Below are 17,021 nucleotides of genomic sequence, written 5' to 3' on the forward strand. Positions count from 1 at the left end.
CCATTTATTCATTTACTCAGCAATTATATATTGAGTGCCAACCTTCTCCCAGTCACTGTTCTAGACACTGGGAATGTAGAAGTGGACAAGGCAGATAAGTGCCCTCATGAAGCATGCATTCCTGGGGGGCGGGAGGGCAGACAGTAAACATGTAAATATATGGTATGTCTGATGCTAAGCATTATGAAGGAAAATATACGTGGGTAAGGGGCCAAGGCATGCTATTTTCTCCAGCCTGGGGAAGGAGATTTGCTTGCTCCACATTTCCTTTTGAAGCCTGGGTGCATGACTCAGTGGATGGTAGGATAAGACACCATGTTTGACAGTCCCACTCAATTCTATTCAATGGAGCAGAACAGTTCCTTGTGGAAATTAGTGTCTATTGTCCAAAGAAAAGGATAATGGATGTGGGTCAGCTAAAGTGCTAAAAATTTCATAGTGCCTCCTAATTACACTTCCTTTTACTGTAATTCTTATAATTTTGGCATATTTTCTTCGATTCCTATTTCCCATTTACTGTTTCCCAGTTTTTTTAAACTTAATTTTCTAAGCTGCTGTTACATGGTAAAAACGGTGACCTTCTCGTTTCTTATTTAACCAGTCCTAAACTTGTAGGCATTTAGGTTACTGTCATTGAAAATGCTATAAATGAAGCTGCTGTGAGCTGTGACAGCTATCCTAAGCTAGGTTAGTAATACGGTGCTTCTGCTCCTGGGTGTCTGATCCACTCAGCTGTGCTTCTAGAAGAGCAGGCAACATAAAATGAGTCTAAATTTCAGCAGAAGTACCTAAACGAAGAGGATTTCATCAGACATTGGAACTGTCAAAAGGAAGTGAGGCTCATTCTCCCAGAGACTGACTGTCTTCTCTTTGGCTATTAGGAGGAAAGCTGATTTTCCTGGACCCAGGACCCGTGGAGCTCAGAGCGCACTCCATCCTTGTTTCTGATGGTGGAGAGCTCAGGATTGGGTCCGAGGACAAGCCCTTCCAAGGCAAAGCTCAGATCAAACTCTACGGGAGTTCCCACTCTACCCGCTTCTTTCCGTATGGAGTCAAGTTCCTGGCTGTGAGGAATGGAACTCTTTCCCTGCATGGTGAGTGAGGCAGTTGACCAGAGGAACTGAGGCAGAGCTGTGTGTGTCTAGCCAAGGTGCAGACAATGGGGAAAATGATAAAACTACTTCCATCTCTTTGGCTGTTAGTCACAGAGGCAACAAAGTCAATTAGAGCATGAGCCCTGCTTCCTTAAATAAGGAATATTAACTGTGATGATACTCATGGCAGAGTGTACTGTGGTTCTCAGTCATTTGCCCCCCTTTCTGTCACCTCTGCCCACTGTCAGGTGACTTTCAGTGCCTCCCCGTGGGTGGACCATACTTCCCTGTCCCACTGAGAGTGGGCTTAGCCTTGGACTTGCTTTGGTCAATGGAATGTGAGCAGAAATGATGTCCTGCATGGCCAAGCAGAAGTTTTGAGAGCCATTGTGATACTTTGGTCATTTTTCTCTTTTCCTTCTGCTTGAGAATAGCCCATCCCCCATAGGGATAGGGGCAGCTCCTTAAGCTTGGGCAGAGCTGCATACTGCTCCTATGTATGTGTGTGACGAATAAACCTTTGTTGTCATGAACCACTGAGATTTGTGTTTGCAACTGCAGTTTAACCTAGTGAAAACTGACCAATATCATTACTTACTGTTACTTAGCCTGCACCCATGGCTGTGTACACTGGTGGCAGCCCAAAGCAGAGACAACTTCACTTTGTTGTTGTTGTTGCTGTTTTCACCCCCCTGGGAACAGGGTTCAGTTAGAGTTCTACCTAGAATTTTGTTACAGGTGGGTTGGTGTTTATGGATTCCTGGGAAAAAATAGGAATTAGACTATAATGTGTTTCTGCTACAATTTCGTTTGCCTTTTGATAACTTCATCCCACTTTGCAAAATGGACATTTTTATTTTCCTTGAGATTCAGGAAATTACTAAATGTGCCGGGATAATCCTTAGTATCAACTAGAAAATGTAAGTATAACATGATGAGCTTGGAGTGTCTTTCAGTGGATGCTTATATACATTTGATTACATAACACGAGCCAAAGTCAGATCAAAAATGTGGGCACCAGACAGTAGCCCGATCTCCAGAAAATGTGACATTCTCTACATTGGAATTTCCGTGCTGACATAGCAAAATAAGACCCTGCCACCTATCACAGAGTAGTTATTCTAGGCATGGCATGCGGCTATGCTGAGGAGTCACCCTTCTTGCTCCATTAACGCTCTGTCCATCACAAATTGTGGCCCTCAATCATTGTCTACTAAAAGCCCTCTTTTGCCTTTTTTGGCTTACTATGAGAGGAAGTGAGATCTTATCATCAAGCATTTATTAAGTGTTGACCATGGACTAGCCAGAGTGATACACACTGGGGATAAATTTTGGAAGGATTAAAAAACCCACAATTATCTAGACAGAAATTCAAAATACCTACAATATTGATTCTTGTATTCTACTTCTAAGGAGGACCTTTTTCTTCCTGTATTCCTCAGCAAGCACTTATATCGATCTTGTAGCCCAGGATCCATGAGGGGCTTCTGTCTATTCACAGGTCAGCGATGGTCTTCAAGTGTTTGCTATAGTCTAACAGCCAGTTAGGTCACCAACCCAATGTGCTGCTGTTTACCATTGAGAAAACACAGCTGGAGAACAAGAGGGCACAGATCAGTGTTTCAACCAGCCCGTAGACCATCTGAAGGATCCTGAAGCTTAACGGGGATCCTCTGGTTTGAGAGCCACTGTCCTATAAGATGCAGATGGCACAACTCCTGCTCGAAATGGAAATTCACCTGAAGAAGAATGAAACTCTCCTGATTCTTTTACTCCGCTTCTTTCATTCCAGCCCCTTTTTTCCCTCTCACATTCTATTATGAAGGATCAGCAAAAGAGTTTACAAATATACCTTTATGTGCTTGTATTGTAAATGTACCCTGTGCTCCTAACCTTTGTGTTTTAACAGATGTCAAGTTAAGAAAATCCCTAGGACCACTGCTTATAATTAAGATGGGGCAATTAAAGCAAAGTAGATACTTCTAATGTGTTTTGAGAATTCTGGAAGTTACAAGTGTTGCTACTTTATCCTGGTGATGTTACTGGATACTGAGAGTGCAGACACCTCCCTCCCCTGCTTCCCTCATTTCTGTCTTCTCCCCTCCTCTCCCAACACTCTTCCTCTCCTCTTTTTCCCTCTCCTTCCTCTTCCTCCACCTCTCCTTTCCTGTATTCCCAGGACTAGGGTGTCATTAATGGCTGTTTTACCCATTTCTCCACAGCCCTGTCAATATAGGCCTGAGTAGAATCTCTCATGAACCACAGAGCTTGCACATTGAACACAGGCGAAATCAAGCTGTTTTCCTCATTGAGGTGATGCTGCCACATCTCATCCGTTTGAAAGAAATAGTATGTAGGAAAGAGCTTAGCCACCGGGTGAGAGGGATTCCCTTCTGCCTCCTCTGGCAGAGAATCCCGGTCACAGCCTGCAGTCCATCAATCCTCTCCCTTCTCTCTCCCTCACCACCTGAGGTCTCAAACAGACTTCCCCTCTGGCGACGTGGTGGTGTATCACGGTTAAAATCGTTACGTAATTTCGCTGGCCTTTTCCCAGGGCCAGAGGTGGGTCTGGTGACACTGGGGCTTTAGGGAAAAACTAATTTTCTTTTGCTGTCAAGTATGCAAAACAGTGAGCAACTGCAAATTCACTGCTTTGCCCCCAGAAGGTCCCTAAAGACCCAACATTCACTCAGCTTCCCAGGATGCTGTAGGGAGCAGATTCACCAACTTTAGTGCATGGAAGACTCTTCTCAGGAAGATTTTAAAAATAGAGGTTTCTGGACCTCACTTCCAGAATCTGACTTGGTGGGCTTGGCATGGGCCCAGGAATGTGCATTTCAATGGAACCCTCAGGTGATTTGATTCAGGGGGCCCACTGACTACACGTGGAGAAACGCTGTTTTTAGTGGTTTATATAAGTTTTGGAGTCAGAAATCAGTCCAGTTCTGCCATTCATCAACTAAGACCTTGGGCAAATCAATCTCTATAAAACCAGGAAAACATAGTTCCCACCTCATAGATTTACTGCTTGTGAACTGCTCCAAAGTATCTGGCACACGGTTATCACTCCAGCACTGTTAGTTATGGCTATTCTCATGATATTTTTCCCCCAAAGCAGTGAGTCCCCTGTGCCTATGATCTCATAGTTTCTTTCAGGGGTGAGGGATGGAGGGACTTCTATTTGGCACGGGTCCATCTCTGTCTGGAGATTTTTCTCCTTATTCATGTTCTTGTCTACCTCTTCATCACAGCAAGAGAGAGGTTTTAGCTTTGGAGGTCGTGAAGGAACGACATTCCTCTTTTTCTGGGTTTGGGAGTGGATGGGGCAGGCCGGGTTCTGAATCTGTGGTGGAGATTAGATGGCTTAGTAAGTTGTCAGCTGCACACTTTGCTATGTTAATATGACGAAAGGGTTGCAGATTCTTCATCAGTGTGGGGTTTGGGGGGCTGTTTTCAATGAGGAAATTTCACTCTTGCTTTTTGCTCCCCACCCTCTGTCTGCCAATACAGGTTCACCACCCCAGACCGAGTGCCAATCACATGTCACTTTCGAGGGGGTCGCTGTCAGCTTGGGCAAGTTGAATTTTTGACAATCTAATTACTGCCCTTGCTTCCACAGTGGGAGTCTGAACAGGATGGTGGGGCTTTTATTGATTGTTCAGAAGGGAAATTTATCAATGTCTCTCACTTCATTTCCAGTTCCTCCCTGAGAAATTTGCCTGACAGTTTCTTAGGAGAAAAAGCCGTCTTCTGGCCTTGAACGGACTTCTGTCTTTGTCCTTTTCAAGAAATTACAAGATCAGGCGTTAAATATAAATGGAAGTTTCTGGGAAAAGCGAGAATGTGGGAACATGGTTGAGGAAAACACTAGTATAATGTTATGAACAGGAGACTTTTGTAGGAATAAATAGGAAAAAAGGAGTTTAAATAAGCAGGTTTAAATACAGTTTGCCTCCCTTCTCAAATATCTGTATGTAAACTCCATGCTTTTTATGAGTACTGTCTATGGACACTCATATTCTGTTGCTAAAGGGTATCAGGCTGTCTGGAAACACAATATTGTGTGCATGAAGTTGATACATGTGTCCTGGGCAGTGGTTTTCCTACCAGGCTCCACAAAATCTGAATGTTTCCCGGGGGAACTTCAGGGGTTCTGCCAACAATGAAGTATTTGAGGATCAAGCTGTAAAGGTTTAAATTGCTCAAGTAATTGCTTCACTGCTTTTATCTCTAGCTTAAATTTGTATTAAAGTAATATTTCATTGGAAGAAAGAGTTCTTTTGCTAAAATAGTGACTAAAAATGACTCAAGTAGCTCATCTTTTTTTCTTTTTCTTTTTTTAATTGAAATATAGTTGATTTACAATGCTGTGTTAATTTCTGCTGTACAGTGATTCACCATATATATGTGTGTGTGTATATATATATATATTCACATACACACAAACACACATTCTTTTTGTATATTCTTTTCCATTATGGTTTATCATAGGATATTGAATATAGTTCCCTGTGCTATATAGTAGGACCTTGTTGTTTATCCATCCTATATATAATAGCTTACATCCCTCCTACACTGTTGGTGGGAATGTAAGTTGGTGCAGCCACTATGGAAAACAATATGGAGGTTCCTCAGAAAACTAAAAATAGAATTACCATATGATCCATCCTTCTTATTTTGTGGTCTCTGGGTGCTGGGGCAGGTAGAAGAAGTGAGGCGGGTGCTGGGCAGGTAGAAGAGGTGAGACGGGTGCTGGGCAAGTGGAAGAGGTGAGATGGGTGCTGGGCAGGTAGAAGAGGTGAGGCAGGTGCTGGGCAAGTGGAAGAGGTGAGGCCGATGCTGGGCAGGTAGAAAGATGAGAAGGTTGGCCAGCCTTTTACTGAACCATGCAGTTGTATCCTCTGCTGGGCATTGCTGCCTCTCTGGATAATACTGGCTGACTGCTGATTCTCTCTCCTCGACCACTGGAGTCCTGTAGGAAATCTTCCCACTGTTTTCCAGTATGGAAGCCCCACCTGGGTCTGCAGTCCCCTTAGCTTCCACCAGAAATTTGGCTCAAGTCAAGCTACCTTCTCCAGAATCCACTTGATCCAGAGGAAACTTACAAATCTTTAGACACCAGAGATGTTCCTCTCAGCAGCCTTTCCTCTGTTCTCTCTCTAAGTCTCTTCTCCCCTGCTCAGATAAGCATGGGTAGCCCACACATATGCTGCATATGCAGACATCCAACCTGGGAAAAAGAAGCCAGTCTCCTTTTCTTGCAGGCAACTGTATGACTGGGCTACTTTTGAAGCCCTTTTTCTTTGCTTAAGTGGAGAGAAGTAGCCTCAGATCTCCCTGTATGGGAAGGAGAGGAAAAGGCCATGGCTGTTCACTGAGGCTAATGACTCACCCCCACCTCTGAGAACTTCTTTGGATTTCCTCTCTTGGTTGATCATGTAGCTGGGGGCTGGGGTCTGTCCAGGCGTGGCTCAGATGGTGGAGTTAGATTAGCCTCCTTTAAATAAGCCCCAAGGAAATGTCTGCTCCCTGTCTGTTTATGGCTCACATACAATGTGGGTGCTTATCTTCTTTTGTCCCTGGCCTGGGTCCTCTTGGTGCGTTTGGGGGACTAGAAGTCTGTGCTCAACAGTTTGCTGCATATGTGAAAGGATGCTGCAAAAGGATATTAGGTTGTTAGGGAAGGCAGCTGTTGTGAGTGTGTGTGTGCGTTTTATTTAGGGGTGGGAAGAAAGTAAGATCAAAGTGAAAGGAGAAATAGAGGAAGAAGGATGAGAAAAATTAAAAACCTATTCGTTGCTTTCTGTAATCTTAAATTCAAACACACTTCAGTCCAGCACGGCCGTTCTGGTCACTTGGTATGTTGTGGCAGATGGTAATTACTCAGTCAAGTTAATGCTGGTGAGCGTGGTTCCGGTGGACTTGGAACCCTCAGCATGTAGGATGGCCAGTGACTAATGACTGGTTCTCTATTCAGAGCACATGAGGATTGGTCCTTAACTATGTGTTTCTGAAAATATAACCAACACCACCAACAAAAGTGAGGCAGAAATTTTCTCTGTTGCCTAACAAGGCTTCAAAAAAAATCCAAAATACCACTATTCTTTATGTGCAATAGCAGAAACATATCTGGTAAAATCTCATTGATTCTTAACTGAGATAACTTACAATTTGTAACTGCTTGATCTGGACAAGAGTGACCTTGGAACAATGGATTAGAAAGGGTTCCTTCCATTAAGAGTATAAAGCACACCTTAAAAAACTCATTTAAACACTTTAAAGTGAACATGCTGTTTTTAAGGTCCTTAGCATTTTAGGTGTTTACACGTAAATGTATAATGCTAATTAGAAATGAGTTCTAGCTATCTGATAATCCAAGTACAGCAGGAATCCCACTTAGAAACACATTATAAGATACTTTAAGTTTCTATATATACCTGAACATCTTGGCATTCGTCAGGTCTTTTTTGGTGGCAAGTGACAGAAAACCCAATTCGAACAAAAAGTAAGGGCACTTATTGCCTCATATAACTAAAACCACTGGAGGCACAGCTGAGTCCAGGTGCTTCGATGAAGTCATTAGGCCTTTGTTTCTCTGCAGCTCTAGGTTCTGCTTTCTCCTGAGCTGGCTTCCTTTTCCAATCTGACTCCTAGAGGTAGAAATAGGCCCCTGTGGCTACAGATGAAATAAGGGCTGGTGGGAATAAGGGCTGGTGGGAATGTAAGTGGTGCAGCCACTATGGAAAACAGTATGGAGGTTCCTCAGAAAACTAAAAATAGAATTACCATATGATCCCCTCATCAAAATTTCACACCCCCTTTGTTTTTCCCGTTTGGCTTTTAACACTGTCAAAATATAACATATTATTAATATATTAATAATATATAATAATAATATTATGACATATTATATAATATATAATAATAATATTATAACATATTATATATAGTTTATTTGTGATATTTATTGAACTTATTCTAGTGTTTTCCCTAGTAGAATGTATGCATCATGAGGGCAGGGATTTTCCTGTTTTGTTTTGTTTTGTTTTTTACTGACAATATCCTAATCCCTACAACAGTGGCTGGACTCATAGTAGGCTTTCAAGAAGTATACGTTGTGTGAATAACTGAATGAAAAGCTTAAGCAGAAGACTCAGGATTAACTTTGACCCTGTTTGGGTCATAAGCCCATCACTGAAGCTGCTACCGTGGCTGGGGAAGTGGTGCTCTTTCTGGCTGGGATGGAGCAAGTGTATGATTGACCCCCCAGAACTACATGGTCTGAGACTGAGAGAGGATGATTCCTTAAAATTAGAGGTGTGTTATCTAACCAGAATAAGAGAATGAGCAAGTAAAAACAATAGCTTGTCTACTTTTAAAATATTTGACAATCTGACATTTTTACTACTTTTACTAATTTGGAATTGAAAATTAATAAAATTTTACTGGATATTTCAAACCTGTTTAGTTTGGCTAGGAAAATAAGAAAAATTCCAATCAATTACTTCACTAAGTAAAACCAAATTCACTATTGATAGAAACACAATTAATAGAAAATTTAGAATTAAAAATTCTAATGTCTAACAACATTGTGATATTTTCTAGATTCAATTATATGTAGAAAGTGTTATTGAAAGTATGAGGTTGATTTGTAAGATAGTTTTTAGTTAGGGGATTCAGGACCACATGGATCTTGATCTGGACTGGCCACTCTTGTAAATATGTATCAAGACATCCCGGGGAATGGCCAGCTAAGGCATCAATATTGCGTATTAGGGTTTGGCCCAAGCCAAAGAGAACCTCTCGTAAACAACGATGTATCATGTGACTAATTCTTGAGTAATCTATGAAGGGGATGGACAACAAGCTTGTGTTCCTTCCTTATCCCTAAGGCCACACAAGACACTGGGGACTTTGCCCTTGATGGAAGACAAGTCCAGCATAGCCAGTCAGTCCAAGAAGAGAGGAGAACACACTTGCCCCAGGGCTCAGGGGAGAGCTGATCTTGCCCACCTATTCCAGGCCTTTCTTGAATAGGAGGCAGAAACCAGGGAGCTGCCTCCTGGACCCTTTTCCCTATCCTTGAAAAGGGAGGAGAGTAAAAATAGAGACCTCCCTTTTGTTCGGCCTAGTGAATTTTCCATCCCCTGGGACTTAAAGGCAGAGTCATTGGCATGTTATAAATATTGGTAGTCTAGTAGCGTCTTTAGACCATATGAAAGATAAATTAGGAAGGTGTTTCTCAAATTAGAACAATGGATTTGTTTTAAAACCGTGAACTACTTCCTTCTAAAATTCTAACCGTTGATAGAATGAAGTAATGAAAATAGTACATAAGGCCTTAAATTTCCTATCTAAGCCCTTATAGTTCCAAAGGTTTTTCTGTACTTCCTTTTGGCAGTGTTAGTCATGAGTGAACAAGTCTCTGTATTAGTCAGGGTTCTCCAAATAAATAGAACCAATGTGATATCATATATATACGTATAGATAGATAGGTATATAGATAGATATAGATACAGATATACAGATATCACATTGGTTCTATTTATCCGGAGCACCCTGCCTACAGTGACTATACAGTGACTTATTCATTCACTAATTCACCTATTTATATATACATTAATATAGATATATATACATATGAAGAAACTTATTATAAGGAAATGGCTCATGTGATTATAGAGGCTGAGACCTAGGAGAGCTGATGTGTATGTAGCTGTAGCCTGAGTCCAAAGGCCTGAGAACCAGTGGAGTCCATGGTGTTAGTTTCAGTTCAAAAGCCAGCAGGCTTGAAACCAAAGAGCCAGAGTTTCAGTCCAAATCTGAAGCCTGGAAGAGACCAGTGTCTCAACTCAGCAGTTAGGCAGGAGTTCCAGCTCACTCAGGCTTTTTGTACTATTCAGGTCTTGAATGGATTACTGGATGAAGCCCACTCACATTAGAGAGGACAATCTGCTTTACTGCAGTCTATGGATTCACATGTTAATCTCATCCAGACACACCTTCCAGACATGCTAGAATAATGTTTGGCTAATTCTCTGGGTACCCCAAAGCCCAGTCAAGTTGACGCATCACCATTACTAAAGTGGATCCCATTTTCTATAACTGACCCTGTATCATATCTTAGACACATAATCCAGGAAGGTAGCAAGCCTCTTGTCTTGACACAAAACTTTCCAAGGGAGATCCATGTCTTCCTTTGAAGATTTCTGTAGTTTACTTTCTCCTTCTAGGTCATGAGGATCTTGACTGACACTCTGCATCTTCTCCAGATGAACTTGGCCTTGCTCAGTCACAGAGCACTCACTCATCTTCCTCTGGATGAGCGTTAGGAGCAAGGACTCTGGAAGTAGGCTGCTTGGCTCCAAATGCCATCTCTACCTCTAACTGTCGGGTGGTCTTTGAAAAGGTCAACTCTTCAGTGTTTCAGTTTCCATGTACAAGTTGGAGAGATGATTCTAAAACATTTCTCATGGTGCTGTTAGGTGGTTTAAATGAAACAAAACATGTAAAGCACTTAGCACAAGGACAGGCATTGAGTAGTTACTCAGTAAGTATTATTATTATTATTATTATTAATTATATGCCTACAGTTTTGATTTGATGAAGCTGCCTCTCTATTCTAAGAAGGCTGGGATGGTTTTTGTTGCTTTTCAGTAATCTGTCATCTGGAAACATGGTTGTCATTCTTGATACCCCCATCTTTATCGTTCCCTGTATTGTGTCCATCACTAGGTCTTGATTTTAATTCTTGGGTAACTCATTTACTTCTCTCCACTTCCATGACTATTACCTTAGTTCATGATGCCATAAACTTGTGCCTGGACTATTGTTTAAGCTTTCTAGTTTATCTTTTAGTTGCTATTTTCGTCCCTCTCCAATTCATTGTTTACCCTGGAGCCTGGGTGATCTTTTCACAGATCTGTTCACATCACGCCCCTGCTCAAAACCTTTAGTGGCTTCCTGCTGTCCCTGGGAAAAAGCCCAAAATTTCTAACATGGTTATAGCACCCTCTCTAATGTAGGTCTCTGCCTGCATCTCCTGCTGTGTTCTCCGACCCTCACTCCTCCCTCACTGTGGTGCATTTCAGTCTTAGTAACATTCTTTTAGCTTATTAAATGGTTAATGTAGTCTAGATTTTACATTTTTTACATTTTTGAGTACCAAAAGAAATTCAGCTTTGTTAAGTAAATGGAATGCTCCATAGGCAGGAGCATGTGATTTTTCCTTCAAAGAGAATTCTTCCACATGTATCATCAAAGCAATATTATTAATAGTATTGCTTTCAGCCTGGTCCTGAAGAAGGAGTATCACTGGATTGGGCATTATATTCAGTATTTGTTAAAATTGGATTTTTACCAAGATCCTGGCACTTTATAATTTTCAAAGCTGCTTCCCATTCTTTCCTCTCATTTAACTTTCACAACAACTCTGTGAAGTAGGAACGACTGGGATTGTTACTTTCATCTCAGAGATGATGAAACTGGAGCCCGGAAGGGGAGTTAACTAGTATTCACTCCATCCTCTTCATAGGCTTATGACGCACATGAGCTTTCTGTTATTTTGCATACACATAGGTGGTGTTTACCTGTGGCAGAAAGATAAACAGAAGATACTCCTTCCAGGTTTCTGGAGCATTCTTCCTAATTTTAATTTTTTCAGGTTATTTTGGGATTCTAAGTAGGGCTTTGTTCCTTTTGGCTCCCTTTGTAATATTCTTGATAGGGGTACAAAGAACCTGCTTCTTCCCCAGTTTGTTTCTTATGTTCAGTATTTTTTATGGCATTTTCTGATTTCTATAGTGGCAAATCTACAAATATCTTCTTTTATGGCTTCTGCCTTTGATTTCATGTTTGGAAAACTCTCACCTGTACAAAGACTATATAAAAATTTTTCTATTTGTTTCCTGGTACTGTTATTGGATTTTTTTTTTTTTTCACATTAGTGTCTTTAATCTAGGGTCAGCAAACGATGGCCCATGGGACAAATCTGGCCCATTGCCTATTTTTTTTTTTTAATTAATTAATTAATTTATTTTTGGCTGTGTTGGGTCTTCGTTTCTGTGCGAGGGCTTTCTCTAGTTGCGGCAAGCGGGGGCCACTCTTCATCGCAGTGCGCGGGCCTCTCACTATCGCGGCCTCTTTTGTTGCGGAGCACAGGCTCCAGACGCGCAGGCTCAGTAGTTGTGGCTCACGGGCCCAGTTGCCTCGCGGCATGTGGGATCCTCCCAGACCAGGGCTCGAACCCGTGTCCCCTGCATTAGCAAGCAGATTCTCAACCACTGCGCCACCAGGGAAGCCCCCCATTGCCTATTTTTACAAACAAAATTTTACTGAAGCACAGCCATGCCCACGTGTTTAGGTATTATCTATGGCTGCTTCCTGCTGCCATGGCAGAGCTGAGTTGCAACAGAGACAACCTGGCCTGCAGACCAAAAATCTATTCATTGTTTGGCCCTTTGTAGAAAATGTTTGCCAACCCCTTCTTTAGTCCATCTAGAATTTATTTTGATACAGTGTATAAGTTAGTTATTTAATTTTTTTTCCAAATGGTTGGTCAATTTTCTCAACACTATTGATGCAACAGTGCAATTATGGTATGCTGAAAAATGGCCTCCAAATATGTTCACACCCCAATTCCTGGAACCCATGAAGGTTTGGCAAAAGAGACTTTGCAGGTGTGATTAAGTTAAAGATTTTAAAACTGGGAGATTATCCTGGATAATTCAGATGGGCCCGATGTAATCACATTGGTCCTTATCAGAGGGACACAGGAGGAGTCAGAGGAGAAGGAGACGCAATGGTGGAAGCAGAGAGAGGAGTGATGTGTTTGAAGATGAAGGAGGGGCCACAAGCCACAAGCCTCAAGCCAAGGGATACAGGTGGCCACTAGAAGCTGAAAAAGACGAGGAAACAGATTTTCTTCTCAGAGCCTCTAGAAGGAAGCAGCCCTGTCGACACCTTGATTTTAGCTCAGTGAGTCCAATGTTAGAATTCTAACATCTGGAACCATGAGACAGTACATTTGCATTGTTTTTTTGAGACACTAATTTTGTGGTAATTTGTTATAGCGGCAATAGGAAACGAATACATTTCCCTGGGAATTTTAAATGTTACCTTTATCAGACACTAAATTCTTATTTGATACAGGTACAGATTAATGTCTTTTATAAATAAAGAGCTTTTTAGAACAAATTTAAAATCTGGCGATGGGTGTGAATAGACATATCAGTATAATTAATGCAAATGACCAACATGAATGCATGTGGAGAGGGCTTGGGTTATCCTGTGCTCACAGGGAGGGAGAGATTCTTTTTTATTCTAATGAGTTTTCTCCAATCTTCGCCTCATTAGTAATTACAGAAATGCAAATTAAAACAAAAGTGATTTTTTTCCCCTTAACCATCAACTTCACCAATATTAAAAAAAGTAGTAGAAAGTCTGAGGAATGGGCGTTCGTTCACATATACTGCTAATGTGTATAGAGTATGTGCAGTCTTTCTGTAAGGCAATTTGGTAATAATATCAAAAGGTTAAAACTAGGCATATGCCTTGATATGGCAGTGTCACTTTTAGGAATTTATACTAGTGAGATGATCATGAGTATGCATAAAAATTACGCTCAAGAATGTTTACATCTGCACTGTTTATGAAAGAAAAATATTGAGAAAAAACTGAATATGAAGAAATAATGGATTAGTATATAAAATACAGATTTTTAAAGTGGGATACTACGATGCTATAATGTTATTAAATAGTGTATAATACAATTGAAAAATGTTCCTTCTCCATTAAGTAAAGAAAATTTCACAAAATGGTATGTACAGAATTATAGCATTTTTGTTTATATGTATATGAAATGTTGTCAACATATGAATACAGGAAAAGAAGGACAGAAAAGACATATATTAATCTGTTGTAATAAGATCATGGATGCCTTTATTGTCTTCTTTTGCTTTTCTATATTTTTATTTTAAACATTATACGTTTATTGCCTTTCTAAAAGAAATTATGTTATTAAAAAATAGCTCTTTCCTCACTGTCACCTCCACTCCACAGCATAATCCATAGCAATGATTATCAAAACAGTTGTCTATCTGGTCAGAAATATGTCTGAGTTTTTATCTTTTTTTTTTGACAATGAATAGAAGTGGATGTTAAAGATACTCTACAGAAGTCTTTATCTCTGACCAAGTGGATCTTGCCCCTCTAACTAACGAACTTTCCGCACAGTTCTATAGGGCCTAAGAATGGCATTTGTTGAACTGGCCTGAAATTCACACAGGAGCTAGGAACAGCATTCCAGATGTTTCCACTTATCTCACAATATACGGTTTCCTTGGTATTTTGAACTTTATCCTTTGATTCTTCTCAGTCACTTTTAAATCATAGTAGCAACAGTAAAGCTCAGATTGGTTTAAATAAAAAGTTAGCCTTTCTTTCATACCTCTAGAAAAGGCCTTCAATTATAGTAGGGCTCATTGCACCATCCAAATAACCTTGGTTAGCCTTGGTCTAAACCTTTGTGCCAAAAGAATGGCAGACTTCTTAGCACTGGGGACAGATGCGGTACCCAGGTCTTTCATCGCAGGGCAGAAATGTTTGCTGAGCAGCTGTGTATGGAGCCAGCTGATCTGCACATTTAGAGAACGGCTCCATCAGTACCGCTGGAGATTGACCAGTAAGGATGCAGGAGGTTCGCAGTGCACACACAGAGTCAGTCTCATACAGGATTCCTCCGCCAGGGTTTGTCTTCATCCAAGGGAGAAATCACAGCGAGTGATTCTCAAGGGCAGAGGGAAATGGTGCAGGCAAAATGCCTCCATTCCATCTCTTTGGTTTGCCAGATAGTCTTGTATTAATGCTAATGTCACAGTCTTCTCTTCTAAAGTATAGTAAATTGGATCACCTCCGATTCACAAATGGTTTGAGTGCAAAGAATTCCCGTCTAAGTTGGTTGTTTGCAACTTGGAATATATTTGTTTAAAGATGGTTGGGATTAACATATACACACTACTATATATAAAATAGATAAACAACAAGGACCTACTGTATAGCATAGGGAACTATACTAAATATTTTATAATAACCTATAAGGGTAAAGAATCTGAAAAAGAATAGATATATATGTATAACTGAATCACTGTGCTGCACACCTGAAACTAAAACAATATTGTAAATCAACTATACTTCAATTAAAAAAAAGAAATGCTGATAATCCTATGGTTAAGGGCCTATGTGAGCCCTCAAAAGTGTGTTTTACTTTTCTGTCTAATGCTAAGGGGAATATAGCAGCTGACCTCTGTGTATACGAATAATTGTGTGGGGAAGCAGGTCCATTTTCAACATGGGATGTCAGAGACACATCTCTCTGGGCTCTCATCCCATTTGGACTCTACTATATCAGTCTTTTCTTGTTGAGTACTAGTGACAGAGGGTGCTAAGTCCCTCTGCCCTGAGAGTGGCTTCTGTGGCCCAGACGTGACACGATGGCCTGGCACAGTGTGGGTTCTGGGAGCAGAGAGAGCCAGCTTAGATGCGAGGTGGAGTAATCAGCAGTAGTCAGCCCTTTCCTAATTCCTCTGGTTACTTATAACCTTCTGCTGTTGTTAGGGGTAGTATATGATCAGAGAATCTGGGCCAGCTGCTGGCAGGGAGAGGGGAACTGAGAAACAGTAGAAAGCCAGGGTTTTCTCTCCACCCCTTTCCTCTCAAAGCTCATATCCTGCTACTCTACCTTCTATTGGCAGATGGATGAAATGAACAGTGGGAAACAAGGCTCAAGTACAAGAAATGCTGGGCAGATGCCCAGAGCTTAAAAATTACAAAAAAGAGCAAGGAGATGGGGGAGGAATGAGTCCTCAAGCAGGTGTATAGGGAACTAAAACTTTCCTTCCACTGCATTATTTTCTTTAATTATGGGTAAATGCACACCTTCAATTTTTTGGTTTTCTTCCTTCTTCTGATTCTCTTACATTCCTCTTCATCTGCCCAATCTTTGAATGACGATGTTCCCGTGGGCTTGGTCTTGAATATTCTTCATTTATAATATGTACTTTCTCTCAAGGAACCCCCCTTATTCCCAGCATTAACCGTTATGCACATATTTCTTTATATATTGAGACTCAGACCTCTCTTCTGAGCTCCAGGCTCAACTTTTTACTTGGATATTCTCTTTAGTATCTAACATGTAACCTGTCTAAAATGGTCATCTAAAACCGAATATGTCTAAAACTGAATACTACTAGAATATAAACTACACGAGGGCAGGGATTTTTGACTGTTTTTCTCACTAATGTATTCCCAGTACCTAGAACAGCACATGGCACATAGCACACAGTAGGTGCTCAATAAATATTTATTGAATGGATTTGTTATCTTTTTCCCAAGATGTCCCTGTTGTCTACCGACTTGCATCAGCTCTGGATCTGTGAGGCATTATTAACGTCTTTCCCCTTACCTTTAGAGCCAGTCACCCAGTCCTCTTGATTCCCCAAAAGGTACCTCAAATTTTTATACTCCTCTCCAGATCCGCTGCCTTACTCTTATTCAGACCTCCAAAACTTCTTGTCTGATCTACTACATTAGCCTTCTACAAACTGCAGAAGGCTTCTACATACACCTCTTACTTTTATGCACTTTCTTGCAATCTACTCTTGATGCCACGTCCAGTGTGACGCTAAAGTCATAAATTTGATCAAGTAACTATTTTGAATAAGGTTCAGTTCCTTTAAAGCAGGCCAAGAGGGTCCGGCATTATTTGTCCCAGCCACACCATGGCTTCGTATTCATCTGCTCCAGAAACCCCCATCTCCATTCAGTCCCTGGAGCACATCAAGCTCCCTCCTTCCCCGCTGGCTGGCTCCTACCCAGCTCAGGACATGACTCAGACTTTTCTCGTTCTCCCCAGTGTGCAGTATATACAGT

General features: G+C 41.1%; 1 protein-coding gene across 18 annotated transcripts in view; it reads left to right on the forward strand.

Annotated features, from left to right (window-relative positions):
• PKHD1 (PKHD1 ciliary IPT domain containing fibrocystin/polyductin) overlaps positions 1 to 17,021 on the forward strand; it is a 439,380-nt gene that overhangs the window by 160,897 nt on the left and 261,462 nt on the right. For all 18 annotated transcript variants that reach the window (XM_082411613.1, XM_082411609.1, XM_082411612.1 and 15 more), the window contains one exon: positions 882 to 1,094. In XM_082411613.1, the coding sequence (XP_082267739.1) occupies positions 882 to 1,094 (213 nt within the window). The remainder of the gene's footprint in view (positions 1 to 881; positions 1,095 to 17,021) is intronic.

This window comes from Balaenoptera physalus, assembly GCF_965194825.1.
Source record: "Balaenoptera physalus genome assembly, chromosome: 11".
Classification (NCBI taxonomy): domain Eukaryota; kingdom Metazoa; phylum Chordata; class Mammalia; order Artiodactyla; family Balaenopteridae; genus Balaenoptera; species Balaenoptera physalus.